General features: G+C 39.4%; 1 protein-coding gene across 37 annotated transcripts in view; it reads right to left on the minus strand.

Annotated features, from left to right (window-relative positions):
- MYCBP2 (MYC binding protein 2) overlaps window positions 1-21,848 on the minus strand; it is a 270,702-nt gene that overhangs the window by 234,714 nt on the left and 14,140 nt on the right. For all 37 annotated transcript variants that reach the window (XR_015138240.1, XR_015138239.1, XR_015138238.1 and 34 more), the window contains exon 2: window positions 13-88. Coding sequence is in view for 33 of the 37 variants with exons in the window: in XM_086330007.1 (XP_086186133.1) it covers window positions 13-88 (76 nt within the window). In the remaining 4 variants the exon portion in view is untranslated. The remainder of the gene's footprint in view (window positions 1-12; window positions 89-21,848) is intronic.

Raw genomic sequence — 21,848 nt, forward strand, 5'->3', positions numbered from 1 at the left:
ACTAAGTTTTACCTTGCTTCTTGTCTTCACTTTTGATTTGCTCTTCTGTTTTCTTTTCAACTTCTTCTTATTTAAAATTTTCTTATTCCTAAAAATTAAAAAAAAATGGAATAAAAGAATGATGGAAGTTCATATTTAGACTATATAAAGCTACTAAAAACAGGTACTCCCAAAATTACGAAACAATATATACTCTAGGTGTACATACAAGATACTAACATACAACAGAGCTATTGACAAGACAGCACAATACTGGATAGCTAAGAAATATACATTATATTTTAAAATGTGAATTCTGAAAATACTTTCCTAAAATTAAAAAATGTAAAAAGGCATCAAATGAAATTGTTAACCCTTTATTCCACAGCAGGGCTGCTAATAAATATTAGTTATGTTTCCTTCCCAGAAAAACCTGCTCTTTGTAATAGTGAGGACTACAATGCAATAAAGCCCAGGAGTCCATTTTTACTAAATTACTCTAAGAAAACCCCAGCTCACACACTCCTCATATGCAGCAGCCAGTTTTTCATTACCCACAGCCCTAAGATCAAATTATCCTTTAAGCAAAAGAAAGTCCCTTAAAGACTTTGAGGAAAAAAAAAAAAATCTTTAATTTGGCAAAGAATAAGAATTATAGTAGAAGAAATAAGAATCAAGGAACATGTTTTATTTTCATCTCATTTAATATTTTTCATGTCTACCATGTTGAAGTGTATACTGCCAGGTACTAAAGACAAGATGAAAAAGACAGTTCTCGTCCTCAAGGAACTCTGAGACTTGAGTGAAAATCATAGTTTAATGATCCAACAGAAGGATGCTACTGCTACAACAAAGACAAAAGATGAAGAGGAGGAGGAGATGAGGAGGAGGAGGAGACCCTAGATGCTACGGAGGTCAGGTCCTTAACACTTGGTAACGAACGCAATGGAAGCTGTGACCAGAACAAAAACTGTAAGACTAGGTCACTTGGAGGTAGGAATGTCATTCACAAAACAGGGAAATCAAGGGGAAGAATTAGTTTGCAAAGGAAAAAATAAGTTTGCTTTTGAAATGTTTGAATTCAAGATACATTTAGTCAACAAAATACACATGAACAAGCATATGAAAACTTAACGCTTCAGCTTCATACTTTAACCACAAAATCTTATTACATATCATAAATAGTTCTTAAATCTATCTACATCAGCTCTTTGCATTTGCATCAGGAATTTATGCAAATCCGTACCTCATATAGGAATTCAGTCAACTTAAAAAAACAAACGTTTTTTGTTTTGTTAAAAACCAAATGAATAGGTAATTCTCCCACTACAAACTATCAATATGTTCTCAGTTCTTTCCCATAAAGACCAAAAGCACTGACCTGGTTTAAAAGATTCTCTACCAAGACCTGACTCTCCTCATTTTGCATCCTTTTCCAACTTGTTCATCATATTGCAGCCACAAGGACTATTCTTTCAGCTGTTTGAATCTGCTAGGCTCCTTAGGGCTCTCATGAAGTCTTCCTGGAATGTTATCCCACATCTCTTGCTAAATAACTCCTATTCATCTCTGAGGCACCAGTGTAAGAGTCACTTACTCAGAAATGTCCCAGACTGGGCTAGTTTCCCTAACATGGATTTTCATTTCATCTTATACGTGTGTCTCATCACATAACCTACAACTGCAATTACACTTAGAGTTATCTGTTTAGTGCTGCACTCGCAACAAGAAGTAAGCTTCAAGGGTTCAGAGGCCACATTGTTCTTGCTCACTGCTTCAACCTCTTTGCTCAGAAAAGTGTCTGAGATAAAGGACTCAAACTACTTTGAGAGAAAGTGGGAGGAAGGAGAGAGGCCAGAGAGAAAAGAATTTCAGAGCTATAGTTACCAGCCTTAGAGTAAAGTAAGGGGAGGGTCAAGGATGGACTCATCGATACATTTAAAGGATATCTAGCCAGAAACTTCCTTTAAGGAATTATGCACAGGATTATTTTCCTCAGATTTTCATGCAAAGGAAGCAATGGAAATCATGTATGCACATGGGATTTCCCCACCACAGTATAAATGCTACAAAAGACAAGGGAAAGAGAGTAATAGTATCAAGCGTGACACACGGATAGATATACCTGCTCACACAATCTACTCGACTATGAGCAAAAAATACCTATTTCAACATTTTCCCTCTTAACACCTGCATCAGTCTCTGACACATCATGGATGTTCAAGATACCAGACGAATAAACAAGGTGATGAAAAGTTAATGAGTATTTTTCATGTGTGGTTTAGAAAATCAACTTTCCTTTATACTTAAGTTTATGTAAGTGAAATTAGTTATTTGACCAAAAGAAATAAGTAAATACTAAAAGGTTAACCCCTTTTATACAATTTAGAAAAGCATCAAGGTTCATTCAAAAACCAATCATTATAGAAACAGAATATGTATGTGTGTGTGTGTGTGTGTGTGTGTGTGTGTGTGTGAAGTCACTCAGTCGGGTCCAACTCTTTGCGACCCCATGAACTGTAGCCTACCAGGCTCCTCCGTCCATGGGCTTTTCCAGGCAAGAGTACTGAAGTGGTTTGCCATTTCCTTCTCCAGAGGATCTTCCCCATCCAGGGATCGAACCCGGGTCTCCCACATTATAGGCAGACAGGAAGTGGTGGTGATCCAAATTAAGATGGATTTCCTGAAGCCTACTTAACACGGACTTAAATTTTCCAAAGTATACACCAACACTTTTGTCTGTTTTGTATAATGGACTTCCTTAAAGTTCAAATGACTTGATATGTTTTCCTAAAATATTTGTATGCATTTGGCATCTAATTAGTTATAACAATTTTAATGAATCTGGACCCACCAATTCTGAATATACACATCATCTGACACTTTCCCCAAGTCCCCACAAATTGATTTTATTGTGTTTTTTGTTGATGTGTCTTGTTATAGAAGTAGAGGGTTGCCCAAAAAACCTAGTAAAAAGCCAAAAATTATAGGTAGGAATTCTGTGTTCAACTTAGAAAATAAAAATGCTATTTATTAGTAATACAACATCCTACTATATGACTGCATTTCAGAACTAAGCATAAACTTTTCATGCTATCTAAGGATGGATAGACAAAAGAAAAATTCTAGAAAAAAGCCTTACACATTAACATTTCACCATGGAATTTTTGATGATTTAGGACTTTAAATCTTAAATCAATAAGAGCTTAATGAAGAATGTCTGGAATTGGTCCTGTAAGATTTTTAGTTTTCTTACAAAAAGAACCTCATACCCATGAGATTTGGAAGAATTATGGGTGGTAATGAAAGGCAATCGTTATTAACATGCTTTAAATATTTATTTTAAAATATTTACTTTAAAGATTCTAAATGAAAAATTCTCTTAATAGCTACCAGTTCAGTAAAACCAAATACTTCTGCAACAAGAACAAATAAATTTTGCAAGTTGTTCCACATTACATATCATTAGTTTCTATATCCATTTAACACTAAGTCTATTTTCTAACAAAAGAAAAATCAGCCATAAAACTTCACTAACTCTAAATCTGTTTCTCTGTTTGCAAAATAAAAGGTTGAAGGAGATTATCTCTGAAGTTCCTTCTAACTCTAAAATGCTAGTATTTAAATAAGCCCAAATTCAAAGAACATATGGAATAAGAGGGTTTCAATCATTTGTTCAATTTCCCTTAGAAATGAGAAATGAAAAATTCCCAAGTCTATGGTCTGAGACATGAATAAGCAAATTTTTTTTGTAAAGGGCCAGACAGCAAATATTTTATGTCTTGTGGGCCATAAGATCTCTGTTAAAACTGCTCATCATCTGCTAACATGAAAGAGTCACAGACAACACAGTAACAGATTAGGGTGGCCGTGCTGCTAGTGGTAAAGAAGCTGCCTGCCAATGCAGGAGACGCCGGAGACATGGGTTCGATCCCTGGGTCAGGAAGATCCCCTGGAGGAGAAAATGGCAACCCACATCAGTATTCTGGCCTGGGAAATCCCATGGACAGGGGAGCCTGGTGGGCTACAGTTCATGGGGTCACAAAGAGTGACCTGACTTAGCGACTGAGCATTACAATCTAATTGTGATTTCTGAATACTGAAATTTGAATTTCATACAATTTTCATGGGTCACAAGACATTTTTCTCCTTTGACTGATTGACTGATGTGTATCTATTCATTTTAAAATGTAAAAACCAGTCTTATCTCACAAGGCGTACAGAAAAGGAACTGAGCTGCATTTGGTCTGTGGCCCATAGTTTGTTGACCCTGGCCTAGAGTATATTTTGATAAACAGTCTCATATCAGAAGAAAAAATGTAACTATTAGCATGCAACACAGATAAAACTATTCAAAACATCACTATGCTTATACAAATAAGCACTCTGAAAATTATCTGCCTTTTCTTTCTGCAAAGACAAACTCCTGACTTTCACTTCTATTTTACTAAAGAAAGATACCAGATAGGAACAAGTTATCACTTTTCCTTCAAAAACTGGACTAATACAAAAAAGGTCTGGAAGCAACAGGGGAACTAGATGAATCCAGATATGGACGAGCACTTCCCAGAAGAGCTGCGATCACTGGCATCTTCCTGCATGAGGGCATTTGCAGAGTGTGGGTATAAGTGAGGACTGAGTTCACTGCTGCTGCTGCTACTGCTGCTGCTAAGTCGCTTTAGTCGTGTCTGACTCTGTGCGACCCCATAGACGGCAGCCCACCAGGCTTCCCTGTCCCTGGGATTCTCCAGGCAAGAACACTGGAGTGGGTTGCCATTTCCTCCTCCAATGCATGAAAGTGAAAAGTGAAAGTGAAGTCGCTCAGTCATGTCCGACTCTTAGCGACCCCATGGACTGCAGCCTACCAGGCTCCTCTGTCCATGGGATTTTCCAGGCAAGAGTACTAGAGTGGGGTGCCATTGCCTTCTCCGTCCAAAACTATGGTGCCATCCAAAGAAGCAAAATAATGTGACAGTCAAGAAAAAAACAGTCAGTCAGGTAGACTCAAGACAACCCAGACACTGGGAAGCAAGGACTTGACCTCGATGCAAAGATGAACAAAATGGATGAAATGATGTAATTTTCAACATTCAAAGAAAAAGCCAAGCGGATTTCCTGGAACAGAAAACTCAATACCTGAAATTAAGAACTTGTCAGAAGACTCTAAGAGCAGAACAGAGCAGAGGAAAAGAGAATTCACTGACTTGAAGAAAAGCCAAGAAAAAATATCATCCAAACTCAAGCACAGACAAAAGAATGTAATGAACAAAAGAGTATGAAACATGTGAGACATAGCCAAATTGTCTCATATTCATGTAACTGCAATCTCAGAAAAAGAGAGAAAATAAAGAATGGAACAAAAGCAATATGTGAGGAAATAACTGATGATACTTTTACAAAAGTAAGGAATGAAATCAACCTAGAGATTCAAGAAATTCAGGGAATTCTAAGAAGGAAAACACAAAAAGAAAACCACACATAGACATACCAACTGCCTGGCACAGTCAAACAGATGAGATAAAGGATATAGAGAAAATGTCAAAAGTAGCCGGGGGGCGGGGAAACATTTGAAGACTGACAGGTTCCATTTTTTGTGTGCTGAAAAGCGCTGGGGGGTAGGGGGAGGATGGGAGGGTTAGCAACCTAGAATTATATACCTATCAAATATATCCTTTAAAAATGAACACAAAAATAGGGCTTATCTCTAGTGGTCCAGGGGTTAAGAATCCACTTTGCAATGCAGGGCACACAGCTTTGATCCCTGGTCCTGGAAAATCCCACATGCCATGAAGCAATTGAATCTGAGCGCCACAAATACTAACCAAGGCTCTAGAGCCCCAAGAGCCGCACTTACTGAGCCCTTGTGTGGCAGCCACTGAAGCCCACATGCCCTGGAGCCTGTGCGCCACAACAAGAGAAGTCACCACAACGAGAAGTTCTCGCACAGCAACTAGAGAATAGGCCCTGTTTGCTGCATTTAGAGAAAAGACAGCAATGAAGACCCAGCACAGCCAATAAACAAATATTTTATATAATGAAGAAAAAATAGAGATGATTTCAGATCCACAGAAGCTGACATAATTTCCCATCAATACACCAATACTATAAGAAGTATGAAAGAAAAGACTTCCTTTAAAAATTGCAACATCAAAAAAAAATAAATAAAAATTGCAACATCAAAATTTTAAATAAAAGAACATAGACTAAAAGGATTGCAGAATATATATCCTGCACACACTCACTGGCCTCTCCAAAAAAGTTGGTGTGGCTATATGCTACTGCTAAGTCGCTTCAGTCGTGTCCGACTCCTAGCGACCCCATGGACTGCAGCCTACCAGGCTCCTCCGTCCATGGGATTTTCCAGGCAAGAGTACTGGAGTGAAGTGCCATTGCCTTCTCTGTGGCTATATACTTGATGAAGTAATTTTTAAGGCTAGAAGTGCTATCAGAGATGAGCAGAACATTTCACAATGTTGCAAGGGTCCATTCAGTAGGAAGACACAAAAATCCTAAAAGTGAATGTGTATAATAGCAACAGCATAGCTTCAATATATAGAAATATATTGAGATATATACAGAGAGAGAGAAGTTAAATATATATAGAGAGAATATATATAGAGAATATATAGAGAGAGAAGTTAAATATATAGAGAAGTTAAAAGAAGAAAAGACAAACCCACAGTTACAAGATCAGAATTTAACATCTCTATGTAACTGATAGAATAAGCAGAGGACAAAACAGTATGCAAGTAGGAGGATGTAAAACCATGATTAATCAACTTGACCTAATTAACAGACATAGAAAATCACATCCAACAACTGCAGAATGCGTATTCTTTTTTAACGCAGATAGCCTATTTTCCAAAATAGATGATATGCTGGGCCACAGACCAAGCCTCAACAAATTTTTAAGGACAACGATCACAAAAAAATTAAACTATAAAACAACAACAGAAAGAAAACTATGAAATTCTCAAATATTTGGAAATCTAAAAAACAGATTTCTAAATAACCTACGGATCAAAGAGGCCTTACATATATATAATGGATACATATATATATATATATATATATATATAGTAAGGCCTCCATCTATAATGGAGGCCTTACAATGGAAATTAGAAAATATCTTCAATGGAATAAAAATGAAACATGACATATCAAACATGACATATCAAAACTTGGGGAATGCCACTAAAGAAGGACTTTGAGGAAACACATAGTTTTTTGCATACAAATGTATTTGATGAAAAAAGAAACTCTGTAAGTAAATGATGTAGGCTTACAACTTAAGAAATTAGAAAGAAGAGAGCCAATTTAGTGTAAAGAATGTAGGAGAGAAATTAAAATAAGAGCAGATATCAGTGAAACAGAACGAGGAAATGAAGGAGTCAAAACTGGTTGTCTGAATACATTAATAAATCTAATAAACTTCTAGCAAGATTGGTCAGAAAAAAATAAAACCACAAATAACCCACGTGAGAAATAAATAAGGAAGGGGACATTACTACACACACTGCCTCTAAATTTCACAACTTAGGTAAAAGGACAAAATAACTTCTCAACACTACACAAGGAAAAAACACAATGTCTGAGTTGTCTTCTGTTTGTTAAAGAAACTGAATCCCTAGTCAAAATCTTCCCACAAAGAAAACTACACTCAGATAGCTTCAACGGTGAATTCCTCCAAACACTTAAGAGAATTTGCTGGTACAGTCACAAATATCAGTCTCAGACTAATTCTTCCAGAGAATATAAAAAGAAAAAAACATTTCCCAGCTCATCTTATGAGGCTAGCATAATTCTGACACCCAAGTCTGAAAAAGATACTTTGAAATAAGAAAATATCAGGCTAGTGTTTCCCATGAACATAAAAGCAAAAATACTACATAGCAAAAAAGTGGAAAAAACCCAAATGTTCATCAGCTGATAAACAGATTAAACTAAATGTGACACATGTATATAATAGAATATTATTCAGCCATAAAAAAGAATGCAGTGCTACATTCTGGATAAACCTTGAAAACATTATGCTAAATGAAAAGAAACAAGGGCCACAGAAGATTACAAATGGCATGATCCCATTTAGATGAATGTCCAGATCCGCAGAAACAGGAAGTTGATTACTCGGCTTGCTAGGGGTTGATGAAAGGTGACAGGGAGTGACAACAAAAGGACACAGGGGTTACTTGTGGGGTGAAGAAAAATGTTCCAGTTGAACAACTTTGTGAATATACTACAAATAACTGAATTAAATACCTTAAAAAGTTCAATTTTATGGCATGTAAACTACATACCTCAATATAAAAATATGAGGAAAAAATGCCATTGACCTAAAAATAATTTCAGTGTCCATCAGCATATAAAAAGGATAATAAATAAAATGCCAAATTTATTTTTTTTTAAGTTTCTCCTTATGCTGAATAAGGGAAATAAGGGAGCAATATGATCATTTCAACAGAAGCATTATTTTATAAAACTCAACAACTATTTGTGATGAAATGCTTCAGTAAACTAGGAAAAGAAGAGATGTTACTAATCTCATTAAGATTATCAACAAAAACCCTACAGCTAACATTATACTTAATTATACTCAATAATGAAAACTTAAAGACTTCCACAAAGTACAGGGAAAAAAAATAAGAATTTACACTATTACCACTTCTATTTAATACTGTATTGGAAGTCAGTAAGTCAAGCAAAAGAAATAAAAGTCATAATGGTTGAAAAGGAAAGAGCAAAGCACTGTTATTTGTAAATAACATAACCATATTTATAGAAAATACAAAATAATCCACAAATAATTAATAAATGAACTATCAAGGTCAGCAAATACAAGACCAATTTTTAAAAATCAATTAATTTATAAAACATCATATGTAAATTGCAGCTTCTCTATAGAAGCCAGACTTATTTCTCCTGTGTAATTAATGTAATGATATTTTCATTGTGTTCATGCATCACTGAATAAATTAGGGCAGGATAGTAGTCTGATTACTAAGTAGGAAACTTTTATTTACTTAACTTAGGCTGATAATTAGTAATAAGAACAGAGATTTTAATAGTTCAATTGGTCTAGGAGAGAAATGCAAAGAGATTTCCTACACAGCTTCAGTCTCTTGATTTTTATCTCCAAGTCTTTATATCAGGATAGGAGTCTTTAGGTTGGGGGGTCTTTAGGTTTGAGGTAGGGCTTCCCAAGTGGCATGCCTGCCAATGCAGAAGATGTAAAAGACGCAGGTTTAATCCCTGGGTTTGGAAGATCCCCTGCAGGAGGGCATGGCAACCCACTCCAGTATTCTTGCCTGGAGAATCTCATGGACAGAAGAGCCTGGTGGGCTACAGCCCATAGGGTCACAGAGAGTTGGACACGACTGAATCGACCTAGCATGCAGGAGTGGGAAGGGAAGGGCGGGGAAGCGTAAGGCTAGGCAGTGAGCAGACCAGCATAAGAAAGGAGATACTGGGAGTAGAGAGTGAGGGGAGAAAAAGATTGAAAAATTATGACTTTACTAGACCATGCCTCATGAAAACTTATAATCTAGGCAAATGGAGCCCAGGTGGGTGAGCAAAACTTGAGCCATAAAGCAACTCCAAAACTTTCTGAAGACAATTCATTCATCCCAGGACTAAGACAGCCACAGAAGGGTCACGAGTTAGCAGTCATGCAACCAGGCACACAAAGCTACAAAGTACCATTAGTGAGAATTAGCAAAAAAAGACAATAGAAAGACAAACTACAGAAGAAATTTTGAGACACAACTAGGAAATGGCAACCCACTCCAGTGTTGTTATCTGGAGAATCCCAGGGACGGGGGAGCCTGGTGGGCTGCCGTCTATGGGGTCGAACAGAGTCAGACACGACTGAAGTGACTTAGCAGCATGCTTACCAAGCTTAAATAAAAAACTAGCTTAATAGTATCTGCAGGGTATGGAAAACAGAGCACATTTGAAAAATAATCAAACCCAACTTCCAGGCATGAAAAAAAAACTGCAACTAAAGAAGTGAGTTGACAGCATATTAGACATGATAAAGACAGAATTTGAAGAGATCAGAAAAAATTACTACAATTCAAATAGAAAGATAAAAAGGGGTGAAAATATGTCCCTGAGACATCTTCCAAAACTGAAATCTCCTCTTTCAAGTCCGTTCATCCCAAAAGACAGCACTTGCCATAAGGACACCCTTCCTCCCAGGCACTGGACCTCATCTCACACACCCTCTTTGGGATTTTGCTCAACCATTTACACCTTTTTTTGTTCATTCTTTAATCTCTCACTTCTATGGCTTCTAACCTATTCGCCTCCTCCAATTGAAAAATAAAAAAAAGTTTCAAATGGTTCTCTACCCCCCTTCTCTCTCCATCACTAAACTTCTTGAGAACAACTGTCTCACACTCTCCTGCAATTAAGCTCCTACAACTGTATGAGACTTCCCAACATCACAAACTTACTTGTTGCCAATGCATTTATCTTCAGTCTTCATCCTTTATATTCTTCTACATATGAGTACTGTCAAACAGTCTACTTCTTTAAATTCTCCCCTACCCTCAGCTTCTTGAAGAACCTCTCTTTTAGTGTTCTATCTTCCCTTGATGATAGTCATTTCTCCCTCTTCGGTACTAGCTCCTTTTTCTTCCGTTTCCCGTCCCCTAAATCTTTAGCATATACATTACTTCTCATGAGTTATCCATTCTAATGTCTATGTATTTCTGTACTGGTAACACACATTGTTTTCAATAAGCTATAATGATGTTAATTAATACCTACTGAGAGGTCACACACAGCATCAGAATGGTGGTCTAGAGCCAGTAACTTTCTCTGACAATAAAGGTACATCTACCAGGAAAACCTACCACCTTTCACCTTGATGTGGTGGGCCACTTCAAAATCCCATCGCTACCTATTTAGCTCGGAGCACATAATCTAACTCTTTACTTGTTAACTGCTAAAAGGCACACTATTTGGAATGTATTGATACTACTCGCTTTACTTTACTTTCACCCACTTAATAGTCGGACACGACTGAGCAACTGAACTGAACTGAATCTTAAAATAACCTCTATGAGGTCCATTAATGTCTTCACTTTCTCTTTTTTGCTCATCATTCTTGACATTCTCCCTTAGTCTACCATGTTATCAATAACCTCAGATATGCAGATGACACCACCCTTATGGCAGAGAAGAACTGAAGAGCCTCTTGATGACAGTGAAAGAAGAGAGTGAAAAGTTGGCTTAAAGCTCAACATTCAGAAAACTAAGATCATGGCATCCAGTCCCATCAGTTCAGTTCAATTCAGTCGCTCAGTCATGTCCGACTCTTTGCGACCCCATGAATCGCAGCACGCCAGGCCTCCCTGTCCATCACCATCTCACTCAAACTCATATCAAGTAGGTGATGCCATCCAGCCATCTCATCCTTCATCGTCCCCTTCTCCTCCTGCCCCCAATCCCTCCCAGCATCACAGTCTTTTCCAATGAGTCAACTCTTTGCATGAGGTGGCCAAAGTACTGGAGTTTCAGCTTTAGCAGCATTCCTTCCAAAGAACACCCAGGGCTGATCTCCTTCAGAATGGACTGGTTGGATCTCCTTGCAGTCCAAGGGACTCTCGAGAGTGTTCTCCAACACCACAGTTCAAAAGCATCAATTCTTCGGCACTCAGCTTTCTTCACAGTCCAACTCTCACATCCATACATGACCACTGGAAAAACCATAGCCTTGACTAGACGGACCTTTGTTGGCAAAGTAATGTCTCTGCTTTTCAATATGCTATCTAGGTTGGTCATAACTTTTCTTCCAAGGAGCAAACGTCTTTTAATTTCATGGCTGCAGTCACCATCTGCAGTAACTTGGGAGCCCAAAAAAATAAAGTCTGACACTGTTTCCACTGTTTCCCCATCTCTTTCCCAAGAAGTGATGGGACCAGATGCCATGATCTTCATTTTCTGAATGTTGGGCTTTAAGCCAACTTTTTCACTCTCCACTTTCACTCCCATCAAGAGGCTTTTTAGTTCCTCTTCACTTTCTACCATAAAGGTGGTGTCATCTGCATATATGAGGTTTTGATATTTCTCCCGGCAATCTTGATTTCAGCTTGTGCTTCTTCCAGCTCAGCATTTCTCATGATGTACTCTGCATATAAGCTAAATAAGCAGGGTGACAATATACAGACTTGACATACTCCTTTTCCTATTTGGAACCAGTCTGGTGTTCCATGTCCAGTTCTAACTGTTGCTTCCTGATCTGCATATAGGTTTCTCAAGAGGCAGGTCAGGTGGTCTGGTATTCCCATGTCTTTCAGAATTTTCCACAGTTTCTTGTGATCCACACAGTCAAAGGCTTTGGCATAGTCAATAAAGCAGAAATAGATGTTTTTCTGGAACTTTCTTGCTTTTTCCATGATCCAGCGGATGTTGGCAATTTGATCTCTGCTTCCTCTGCCTTTTCTAAAACCAGCTTGAACATCTGGAAGTTCATGGTGCACATACTGCTGAAGCCTGGCTTGGAGAATTTTGAGCATTACTTTACTAGCATGTGATATGAGTGCAATTGTGCGGTAGTTTGAGCATTCTCTGGCATTGCCTTTCTTTGGGATTGGAATGAAAACTGATCTTTTCCAGTCCTGTGGCCACTGCTGAGTTTTCCAAATTTGCTGGCATACTGAGTGCAGCACTTTCACAGTATCATCTTTCAGGATTTGAAAAAGCTCAACTGGAATTCCATCACCTCCACTAGCTTTGTTCGTAGTGATGCTTTCTAAGGCCTACTTGACTTCACATTCCAGGATGTCTGGCTCTAGGTCAGTGATCACACCATTGTGATTATCTGGGTCGTGAAGATCTTTTTTGTACAGTTCTGTGTATTCTTGCCACCTCTTCTTAATATCTTCTGCTTCTGTTAGGTCCATACCATTTCCGTCCTTTATCGAGCCCATCTTTTCATGAAATGTTCCCTTGGTAGCTCTAATTTCCTTGAAGAGATCCCTAGTCTTTCCCATTCTGTTGTTTTCCTCTATTTCTTTGCACTGATTGCTGAGGAAGGCTTTCTTATCTCTTCTAGCTATTCTTTAGAACTCTGCATTCAGATGCTTATATCTTTCCTTTTCTCCGTTGCTTTTCGCTTCTCTTCTTTTCACAGCTATTTGTAAGGCCTCTCCAGACAGCCATTTTGCTTTTTTTGCATTTCTTTTCCATGGGGATGGTCTTGATCCCTGTCTCCTGCACGATGTCACGAACCTCCATCCATAGTTCATCAGGCACTCTATCAGATCTAGTCCCTTAAATCTGTTTCTCACTTCCACTGTATAATCATAAGGGATTTGATTTAGGTCATACCTGAATGGTCTAGTGGTTTTCCCTACTTTCTTCAATTTAAGTCTGAATTTGGCAATAAGGAGTTCATGATCTGAGCCACAGTCAGCTCTATATTTACCTCTATATTCACAATGCAACTGCAGCAACCATAACTGTCTACACCTCAGAAGTCAGCAAACTCCAGTCTGCAGCCCAAATCTAACCTGCTACCTATTTTCGTAAATACAATTATACTGGAACACAGTCATGCTTCCTTGTTTAAAAACTGTCCATGGCTGCTTTCAAGCTGTAACAACACAGTTGCAACAATTTCAATGGAGACTGCACAGCCTGAAAAGCCTCAAGTATTTACTATCTGGCCAATTACAGAAGTCTGCTGACCCTTCACTCATAAGACAATATCAAGTAGCCTCATGTGTGTTTAAGTGGATTCCCAGAAGGATATGCGAGAGAAAGAGACTAGGTTTGAAATACTACTACTAGAGGAAATAAAGGCCACAACGTGTCAAATTAAACAAAAATTATATTGTACACATCTAAGAAGTTCGATAAACACCAAACACATGAAAAACACAAAGAAAAAACATATTTAGTAAGCGTATGGTCAAATTGCTAAGAATCAAAAATAAGGAGAAAAGTTTTAAAAGCACTCAGAGAAGGAATTCTGATGCCAGTATAGTGACATAAAACACAGCCTCTCTTTCACGCTGTTTACAACTATAAACTTTGGGCAAAATACAAGACAGAAAAAGAAAAAAAAATTACTTGAGAACTCTGAAAACGATACAAAAGATTGTGGGAGGGAGTCAAATTTGGAAAAGTGACCCAGAGGACAGTGAGCTTCCCAGGCTGGCTACCTGTTCCTCTTTTCTCTAACAGCTTTGCTCTAAGACCAGGAAGCAACCACTGCATACAGAGAGCAACAACACAGAAGCTAAACCTCCAAGAGAAGCCCCACATTTCTGGCCACAGGAACTGGGGAAAGGGGCTCCTACATGCTGGAGAATGTGGAGAAAACCCTGGAAGGGTGAAGGATGGAGAAAGGGATTCTCTAATCCTGTCTACAAAGCCCATACAAATCTTGGGCTTGCTCTGGAGCTGCATGGTGTTAAGATAGACCCCACCAAGACAGCAAAGGCTCTGAGAACTGAAAACCATCACCCATAAAAGGCAAGATCAAATCTGCCATCTCAAGCTAAATGGGTTGAAAGCGAAAGTGTTAGTTGTTCAGTTGTGTCCAACTCTTTCCAATTCTATGGACTGTAGCCTGACAGGTTTCTCTGTCCATGGGATTTCCCAGGCAAGAATTCTGGAATGGATTGCCGTTTCCTACTCCAGAGAATCTTCCTGACCCAGGGATTGAACACAGGTCTCCTGCATTGCAGGCAGATTCTTGACCATCTGAGCCACCAGGGAATGACAGACTGCTAAAAGAAACAGCAACAAAAAGCAACGTTCTCCAGATAATTATAGTAAGCTCCAGAGTTTTCAAAACAAACATGCACAATGTCCAAGATACAATCCAAAATTCTCACAATGCAAAAATAAAACATGATAGGGACTTCCCTGGCAGTACAGTGGATAAGAGTCTGCCTGCCAAAGTCGGGGGGATGAGGGTTCAATCCCGATTGGGAATGATTCCACATGCCAGGGAGCAACTAAAGCCCCATGCACCACAACTACTGAGCTCAAGCTCTAGAGCCCACAGGCCGCAGCTAGTAAGCTAACATGCCGCAGCTACCGAAGTCCACATGCCTAGAGTCTGTGCTCCACAGAGGAGAAGCCGCTGCAACGGGAAGCCCAAGCACCACAACGAAGAGTAGTACCCACGCCCTGCAACTAGACAAAGCCCGAGCACAGAACAAAGACCCGGACAACCAAAACAAATAAATATTAAAAAAAAAAAGAAAATGTTATAAATTTCAAGGGAAGAAATAACTAATGGGTGCCAACCCTGAGATGATCCATGTTATAATTATTCAACAATACCCTGAAAGCAACCATTATAAGTATGTTCCATCAAGTAAAGGCAAACACACTTGAACTGAGCAGGAAAATGTTCTCAAAAGACAAAGAGAAATTTTTTTTTAAATGAGCCAAATGTAAATTTTAAAACTGAACAATGCAGTATATGAAATAAAATTCACCTGGGTGGGCTCACTAAGAGAATAAAGATGAAATAGAAAAGAGTCTGTGAACTTGAAAATGAATCAATAAAAATCACCTAATCTGAAGAACAAAGAGGAAGAAAATTGACAACAGAAAAAGTGAACAGTCAGAGATCTGTGGGACAATCTCAAAAGTCTTCTCATAATCGTCATTGGGATGTTAGAAGAAAAAAAAAACAAGAAACTACAGTAAAATATTTTAAGAAACAATGGCAGAAAAGCAGAAACAGGTACACAGAAGTAGAGAAAGGACTTATGGATACTAGAGGGGAAGAGGGGTTGTAGTGAACTGGGAGACTGACACTGACATATATACACTACTAAGCATAAAACACGGAGAAGGAAATGGCAACCCACTCCACTGTTCTTGCCTGGAGAATCCCAGGGACGGAGGAGCCTGGTGGGCTGCCGTCTATGGGGTCACAAAGAGTCGGACACGACTGAAGTGACTTAGCAGCAGCAGCAAGCATAAAACAAGTCACTAATGAAAACCTACAACACAGCACAGGGAACTCTATGCAAGACTCCGAGGTGACCTAAATGGGAAGCAAATCCAAAAAAGAGAAGATATATGTGTATATATAGCTGATTCACTCTGCAGAAACTATCACAACGTTGTAAACAACTATATTCCAATAAAAATTAATTTCAAAAAATAGGATCAGTGCCCTATGCAAGTACAGATTGTCTTGGACTTCTGAATGCAGTCAGTCAGAAAGAGAAAGACAAATACCGTGTGATATCACTTGCATGTGGAATCTAAGATATGACACAAACGAACCCAGCTGCAACAAAGATTCATGGACATAGAGAACAGATTTGTGGTTGAAGGGGGAGGGGTGGGAAGGATGGTGTGGGAGTTTGAGGTCAGCAGATGTAAGCTATTATATTATGGGATAAACAACAAGGTCATACGATATGGCACAGAGACCTATATTCAGTATCCTGTGGCAAACCAAATGGAAAATATTTAAAAAATAATAATCTATATACATGTATAACTGAACCACTTTGCAATACAGCAGAAATTAACACAACATTGTTATACTTCAATTAAGAAAAAAAAAAAACAGGCCCTGGAGGAGGAAATGGAAATCTGCTCCAATATTCTTGCCTGGAAAATCCCATGGACAGAGGAGCCTGGTGGGCTGCAGTCCATGGGGTCACAGAGTCAGACATGACCGCACACGAGCATGCGTGATCCTCTTTGAAGAACAACAGAAGAGTAAATCCTATGAGTTTTCATCAAAGGGGAAATTTTTTTAATTTTTGTATCTATGAGATGATGTATGTTCACTAAATTTACTGTGGTAATTACTTCATTTGATGTATGTAATAAGCCAAATCATTATGCCATATACCTGATACAATCATACATTCAATCAAGTAATCTCAATAAAAACACAAGAAAAAGAGTACAGAGGACTGAAACATTTAATGGCGAAACAAAAAGCCTTTATTAAGACGTTTCTTTAAAGGGTTTCAAATACTGAACATACTTAATAAAGGTACAAGAACAAGATTCCTTTCAGATCTGCAGATGACACCTGATCCAAAGGCAGAGGGAAACACACTCTGAGTTCTTGGATTTCTGATCCTCCTGACCATGCGAGGCGGGCAGCACCCTTTCTGATCAGAATGTACACAGTGAGAATGAGGAGAAATCCTGGTGACAACGGCCATCCCAAGCAGTTGAAGACGGTGCTAGCTTTTGGGAGTGAAGGAAGCTGGAGGAGAAGAGAACATGTGTGGGGCAGCCTGGGTCTCTGTGTCCAGTGAGAGGCAAGTAGGTAAGTGGAAGCATTTTAGCAGGAGACAAAAGAACTTGAGAGAGGGAGGTCCAGTATCTGGGAAATACAACACCTCCTAGATTAAAAAAAAACATAACTTGGTTGTTTTTATAGTGCTAAGTAAACAACCAAGTAAATCCAAATAAAAGCACCTGAGTGACCACAATAGGCACCACCAAGTCCCTACAATCAGACCCTAATGCAGGACCCACTGAGTCTCAGATACGATTCTAATAACACAGATGATGGCTTGCTTTCTAATTTCATAGCAGGCTGCTGCTGCTGCTGCTAAGTCACTTCAGTCGTGTCCGACTCTGTGACCCCATAGATGGCAGCCCACCAGGATCCTCTGTCCATGGGATTTTGCAGGCAAGAGTACTAGAGTGGGTTGCCATTTCCTTCTCCATCATAGCAGGCTAGAATCTGCCAATTAGGATGGTGCAGACTGATAGAGGTGGTCTCTTTAGGGATAGTTGGCAGCCTAAGAATGAGGGAAGAAGAAGAAAAAAATATGTATTTTAAAAGAAAAAAATACAAATTTTAATTTTAAAACTAAAGACTGTTTCCCCAAGGTTAAGTGATCCACACTGATATATAATTAGGGATACCACTGAATGAAGCATCATACAGTAACTAAAAAAATTAAAATGATGACCTTACATCATTGAGACAGTAAGAAGCTCATGAGCTAGTTAAAGACAGCTTAGACCTAGAAAAAGGTTTTATAGCCCATATTCATGTCACTGCTTCCATCTATAGCACTATAAAGTGACCACCTCCATAGGTCATCTTTAGGTCACAACTGCAGACATACATAGACTTTACTACCCTGGCATAGAGTTAAGCCTGTACACAGAAAAGAGAGAAAATGATTCCACGTCAGAGTGCTTTACGAGTCTCATAGCTCTATTGCAAAAGCGTTCTGAGACAGTCTATCAGGGCTTTTCTCATTCTGAGTAATTCCAGTTGTCCTGTGACTTCTTTGCACCCAGGAAGTAGGCAGGGCCTTGGGTGAATAGCCTCAGAGAAGGACAGCCGGCAGAGGGATGAGCTACAAGGTTTAACTTCCAGGATCACTCAGAGCCAGGCAGAGAGGGTAGTGGTTTAGTCGCTAAGTCATGTCCAACTCTTGCAACGCCATGGACTGTAGCCTGCCAGGCTCCTCTGTCCATGGGCTTCCTCAGGCAAGAATACTGGAGTGGGTGGCCATTTCCTTCTTCAAGGGAAGGGAGGAGACGGTGATGAAAGCAGAGCAGCAGGACGTGGCTGTGACCTTAAGAAGGCACTCTGGGCCCCTGGCCTGTATCACAGGGTAGAGGGAATGGGAGATGTGGGCGGCAACGGCCTGAGCTTCCTACCCCACGGGGAGCCTGGCAGCAGGGCAGGGGACAGCAAGAGTCCCTGCACTGTTCTGTGCCCGATGAGGGGTGGCAGAGGCAGGTGGCAAAGGCTGCAGGCTCAGAGGCCCTCCCTCACAGCACAATGTAGAAGAGGCTGCAGCCCCACGGACGAATGGCTTCCTCTGGCTGTTGGAAAGAGCATAACTGTGGCAAGACATGGCCCAAGTCTGCAGGCAAGGCAGACACGATCTAGATGGATAATGCTCCAAGACCAGAGATGCATCTGGAGGTTTCTGCAGAGCATGAGCAGGATGATGACTGTGGGCTACAAGCTCCCCTCAGCCCCAATGTTTCTGGTTCCTGGTGGGGAGCCAGAAATGAGACAAAGACACCTTGGAATAACTGAGATGATCTGAATGGACTGAAAACAGGATTCCTCTAAGCAGAGCTGGGACTCCTGCAGTTCTAAGCTTAGTTATTTGGCAGGGTTGGAGGGGAGAGGAGCAAGTTACACTGTTTGCATGTCTACCTTTGTGGATTAAAATCTGTGATTAACATGCATATGTGTGAGCACTGTGGCTGTGGACCCTGTGTTTGATGGCTAGAACAGTTGTGTTGCTACTTTGCAGGTGGGGAAAAAAAAAAAGGAATAGGATTAGTGTCCTTATAAAACAGGCACCAGAGAGGTCCCTACCCTCACAAGTGAGGACAAAGCCAGAAGGCACTGGCTACAAACCAGAAAGAAGGTTCAGGTCAGAAGGAGGACATGCTGCTGCCTTGATTTTGGACTTTTAGCCACCAGAACTGTAAGAAGTAATGTCTGTCGTTCATTTAAAAAAAAAAAAAACAAACTTAGTAAAAGACAAATTTACAGATTCAAGAAGCTGAGCATTCTCCAAAAAAGAGAAATTCAAAGAAAATAATCACTAGATACATCAAATCAAACTGCTGAAAACCAAAAACAAAGGAGAAATATTTGAAAGCAGATAAAGAAAAATGACATATTACATGAAAGGGAAAAAAATTTTGAACTACCAAAGGCTAGTAGTTCAGAAATCATAATGGTAAAAAGATGGTTGAACAACATCATGAAAATGGTAAAAGGAAACAAGCTTTTACTCAATTCTATGTTCACCGAAAATATCCTTTAGAAATCAAAGCAAAATAAAGACATTCTCAGATGAAGAAAAACAAAGAGAATTTATCCCCAGTAGACTACTCTACAAGAAATGCTAAAGGAAGTACCTGAAGCTGAAAGGAAATGCAGCTTCTTCTGGAATGAAGGAAGAATAACAGAAATAATAAATATATAGGCAAACATAAAATACCTTTTTTTCTTTTAGTTCTTTAAAATATATATGACTATTAACAACAAAATTCATAATATTGTATGGTGAGGTTTTCAAAGTACGCAGTCATAACACATATAACAACATGAACATGAAGGAGGGAGTGGGGTATAGCAGACGGGGTAAAAGAAAGCTTCTGTATGGCTGTAAGATGTCTCTATTTTAAGTGAAGCAGTACAACAGTAACTCTCAGTAGGCTGTGAAAGGTTAGGTATCTATATTGTAATCCCTAGGGCATTAAAAATTAATACCAAAAGATATAGCCCCAAAATCCAATGGATACATTAAAATAGATACTAAAGAATAATCCAAAGACAGAAGGGACAAGAAAGGAATGAAAACCAGAGGGAAACAGAAGACAATAAAATGGTAGAGCTAAAGTCAACCATACCAATTATTAATTACATTAAATATTAATGGTTTAAACTCTCCAAATAAAAGGCAAAGATTGACAGATTAAAAAAAAAAAAAAAAAAGGCAAAATCCTACATGTACTGCCCAAAGGAGAGAAACCCTAAATATAAAAATATAGACAGATCGAAAGTAAATGGACAGAGTTTCCCTGATGGATTAGAGGTAAAGAATCTGCCAGGCAAGGCAGAAGACATAGGTTCTATCCCTGATCTGGAAGATCCCACATGTGGTAGAGCAGTTCGGTCCATGTGCCATGGCTACTGAACCTGTGCTCTAGAGTCTGGGAGCCCCAACTACTCAGCCCATGTGCCACAACTAGTGAAGCCTCCATGCCTAGAGCCTGTGCTCTGCAACAGGAGAAGACACCACAATGAGAAGCCCACACATCACAACTACAGAGTAGCTGCTGCTGCTGCTAAGTTGCTTCAGTCGTGTCTGACTCTGTGCAACCCCATAGACAGCAGCCCACCAGGCTCCCCTGTCCCTGGGATTCTCCAGGCAAGAACACTGGAGTGGGTTGCCATTTCCTTCTCCAATGCATGAAAGTGAAAAGTGAAAGTGAAGTCGCTCAGTCATGTCCGACTCTTCGCGACCCCATGGACTGCAGCCTACCAAGCTCCTCCGTCCATGGGATTTTCCAGGCAAGAGTGCTGGAGTAGGGTGCCATCGCCTTCAACAGAGTAGCCAGCCCCCATTTAACACAACTAGAAAAAAGCCTGCACAGCAACTAGAGAAAAACCTGTGCAGCAATGAAGACCCAGCAGAGCCAAAAAAACTAAATAAAACTATAAAAAATAAAAAATGGACAGAAAAAAAATTTACCATGAAAATAGTAAGCCTAATAAGTCTGAAAAGAAGACTCTTGAGAGTCCCTTGGACTGCAAGAAGATCAAACCAGTCAGTCCTAAAGGAAATCAGTCCCAAATATTCGTTGTGAAACTCCAATACTCTGGCCACCTGATGCAAAGAACTGACTCACCAGAAAAGACCCTGATGCTGGGAAAGATTGAAGGCAGGAGGAGAAGGGGACGATAGAGGATGAGACGGTTGGATGGTATCACTGACTCAATGGATATGAGTTTGAGCAAGCTCCAGGAGTTGGTGATGGACAGGGAAGCCTGGCATGCTGCAGTCCATGGGGTTGCAAAGAGTCAGACATGACTGAGTGACTGAACTGACCTGAGTAAGTCTGAACAAGTTATTTTAATATCAGATAAAGTAAATTCAAGACAAGGAGCATTACCGAAACAGGAAATATTTCATGTTATCACAATGAAATAAAAGAATAACTCATCAAGAGGTTTTAACAATTATAAACATACATGTACATAATAGCAGGGGACTAAATCTATGAAGTTAAAACTGACAAAATTACAGGGACAGAGACAAGTATTTTTAATATTTTTAATGGCCCTTTTCAGCAACTGATAGAACTAGGCAAAAAATGAGTAAAGACATAAAAGAGCCAGACAACACTATCAACCAACATTTACT

Source organism: Bos grunniens, chromosome 12, assembly GCF_055505025.1.
Source record: "Bos grunniens cultivar Pamir isolate PY7600 chromosome 12, Bosgru_T2T1.0, whole genome shotgun sequence".
In the NCBI taxonomy this organism is placed as follows: Eukaryota; Metazoa; Chordata; class Mammalia; order Artiodactyla; family Bovidae; genus Bos; species Bos grunniens.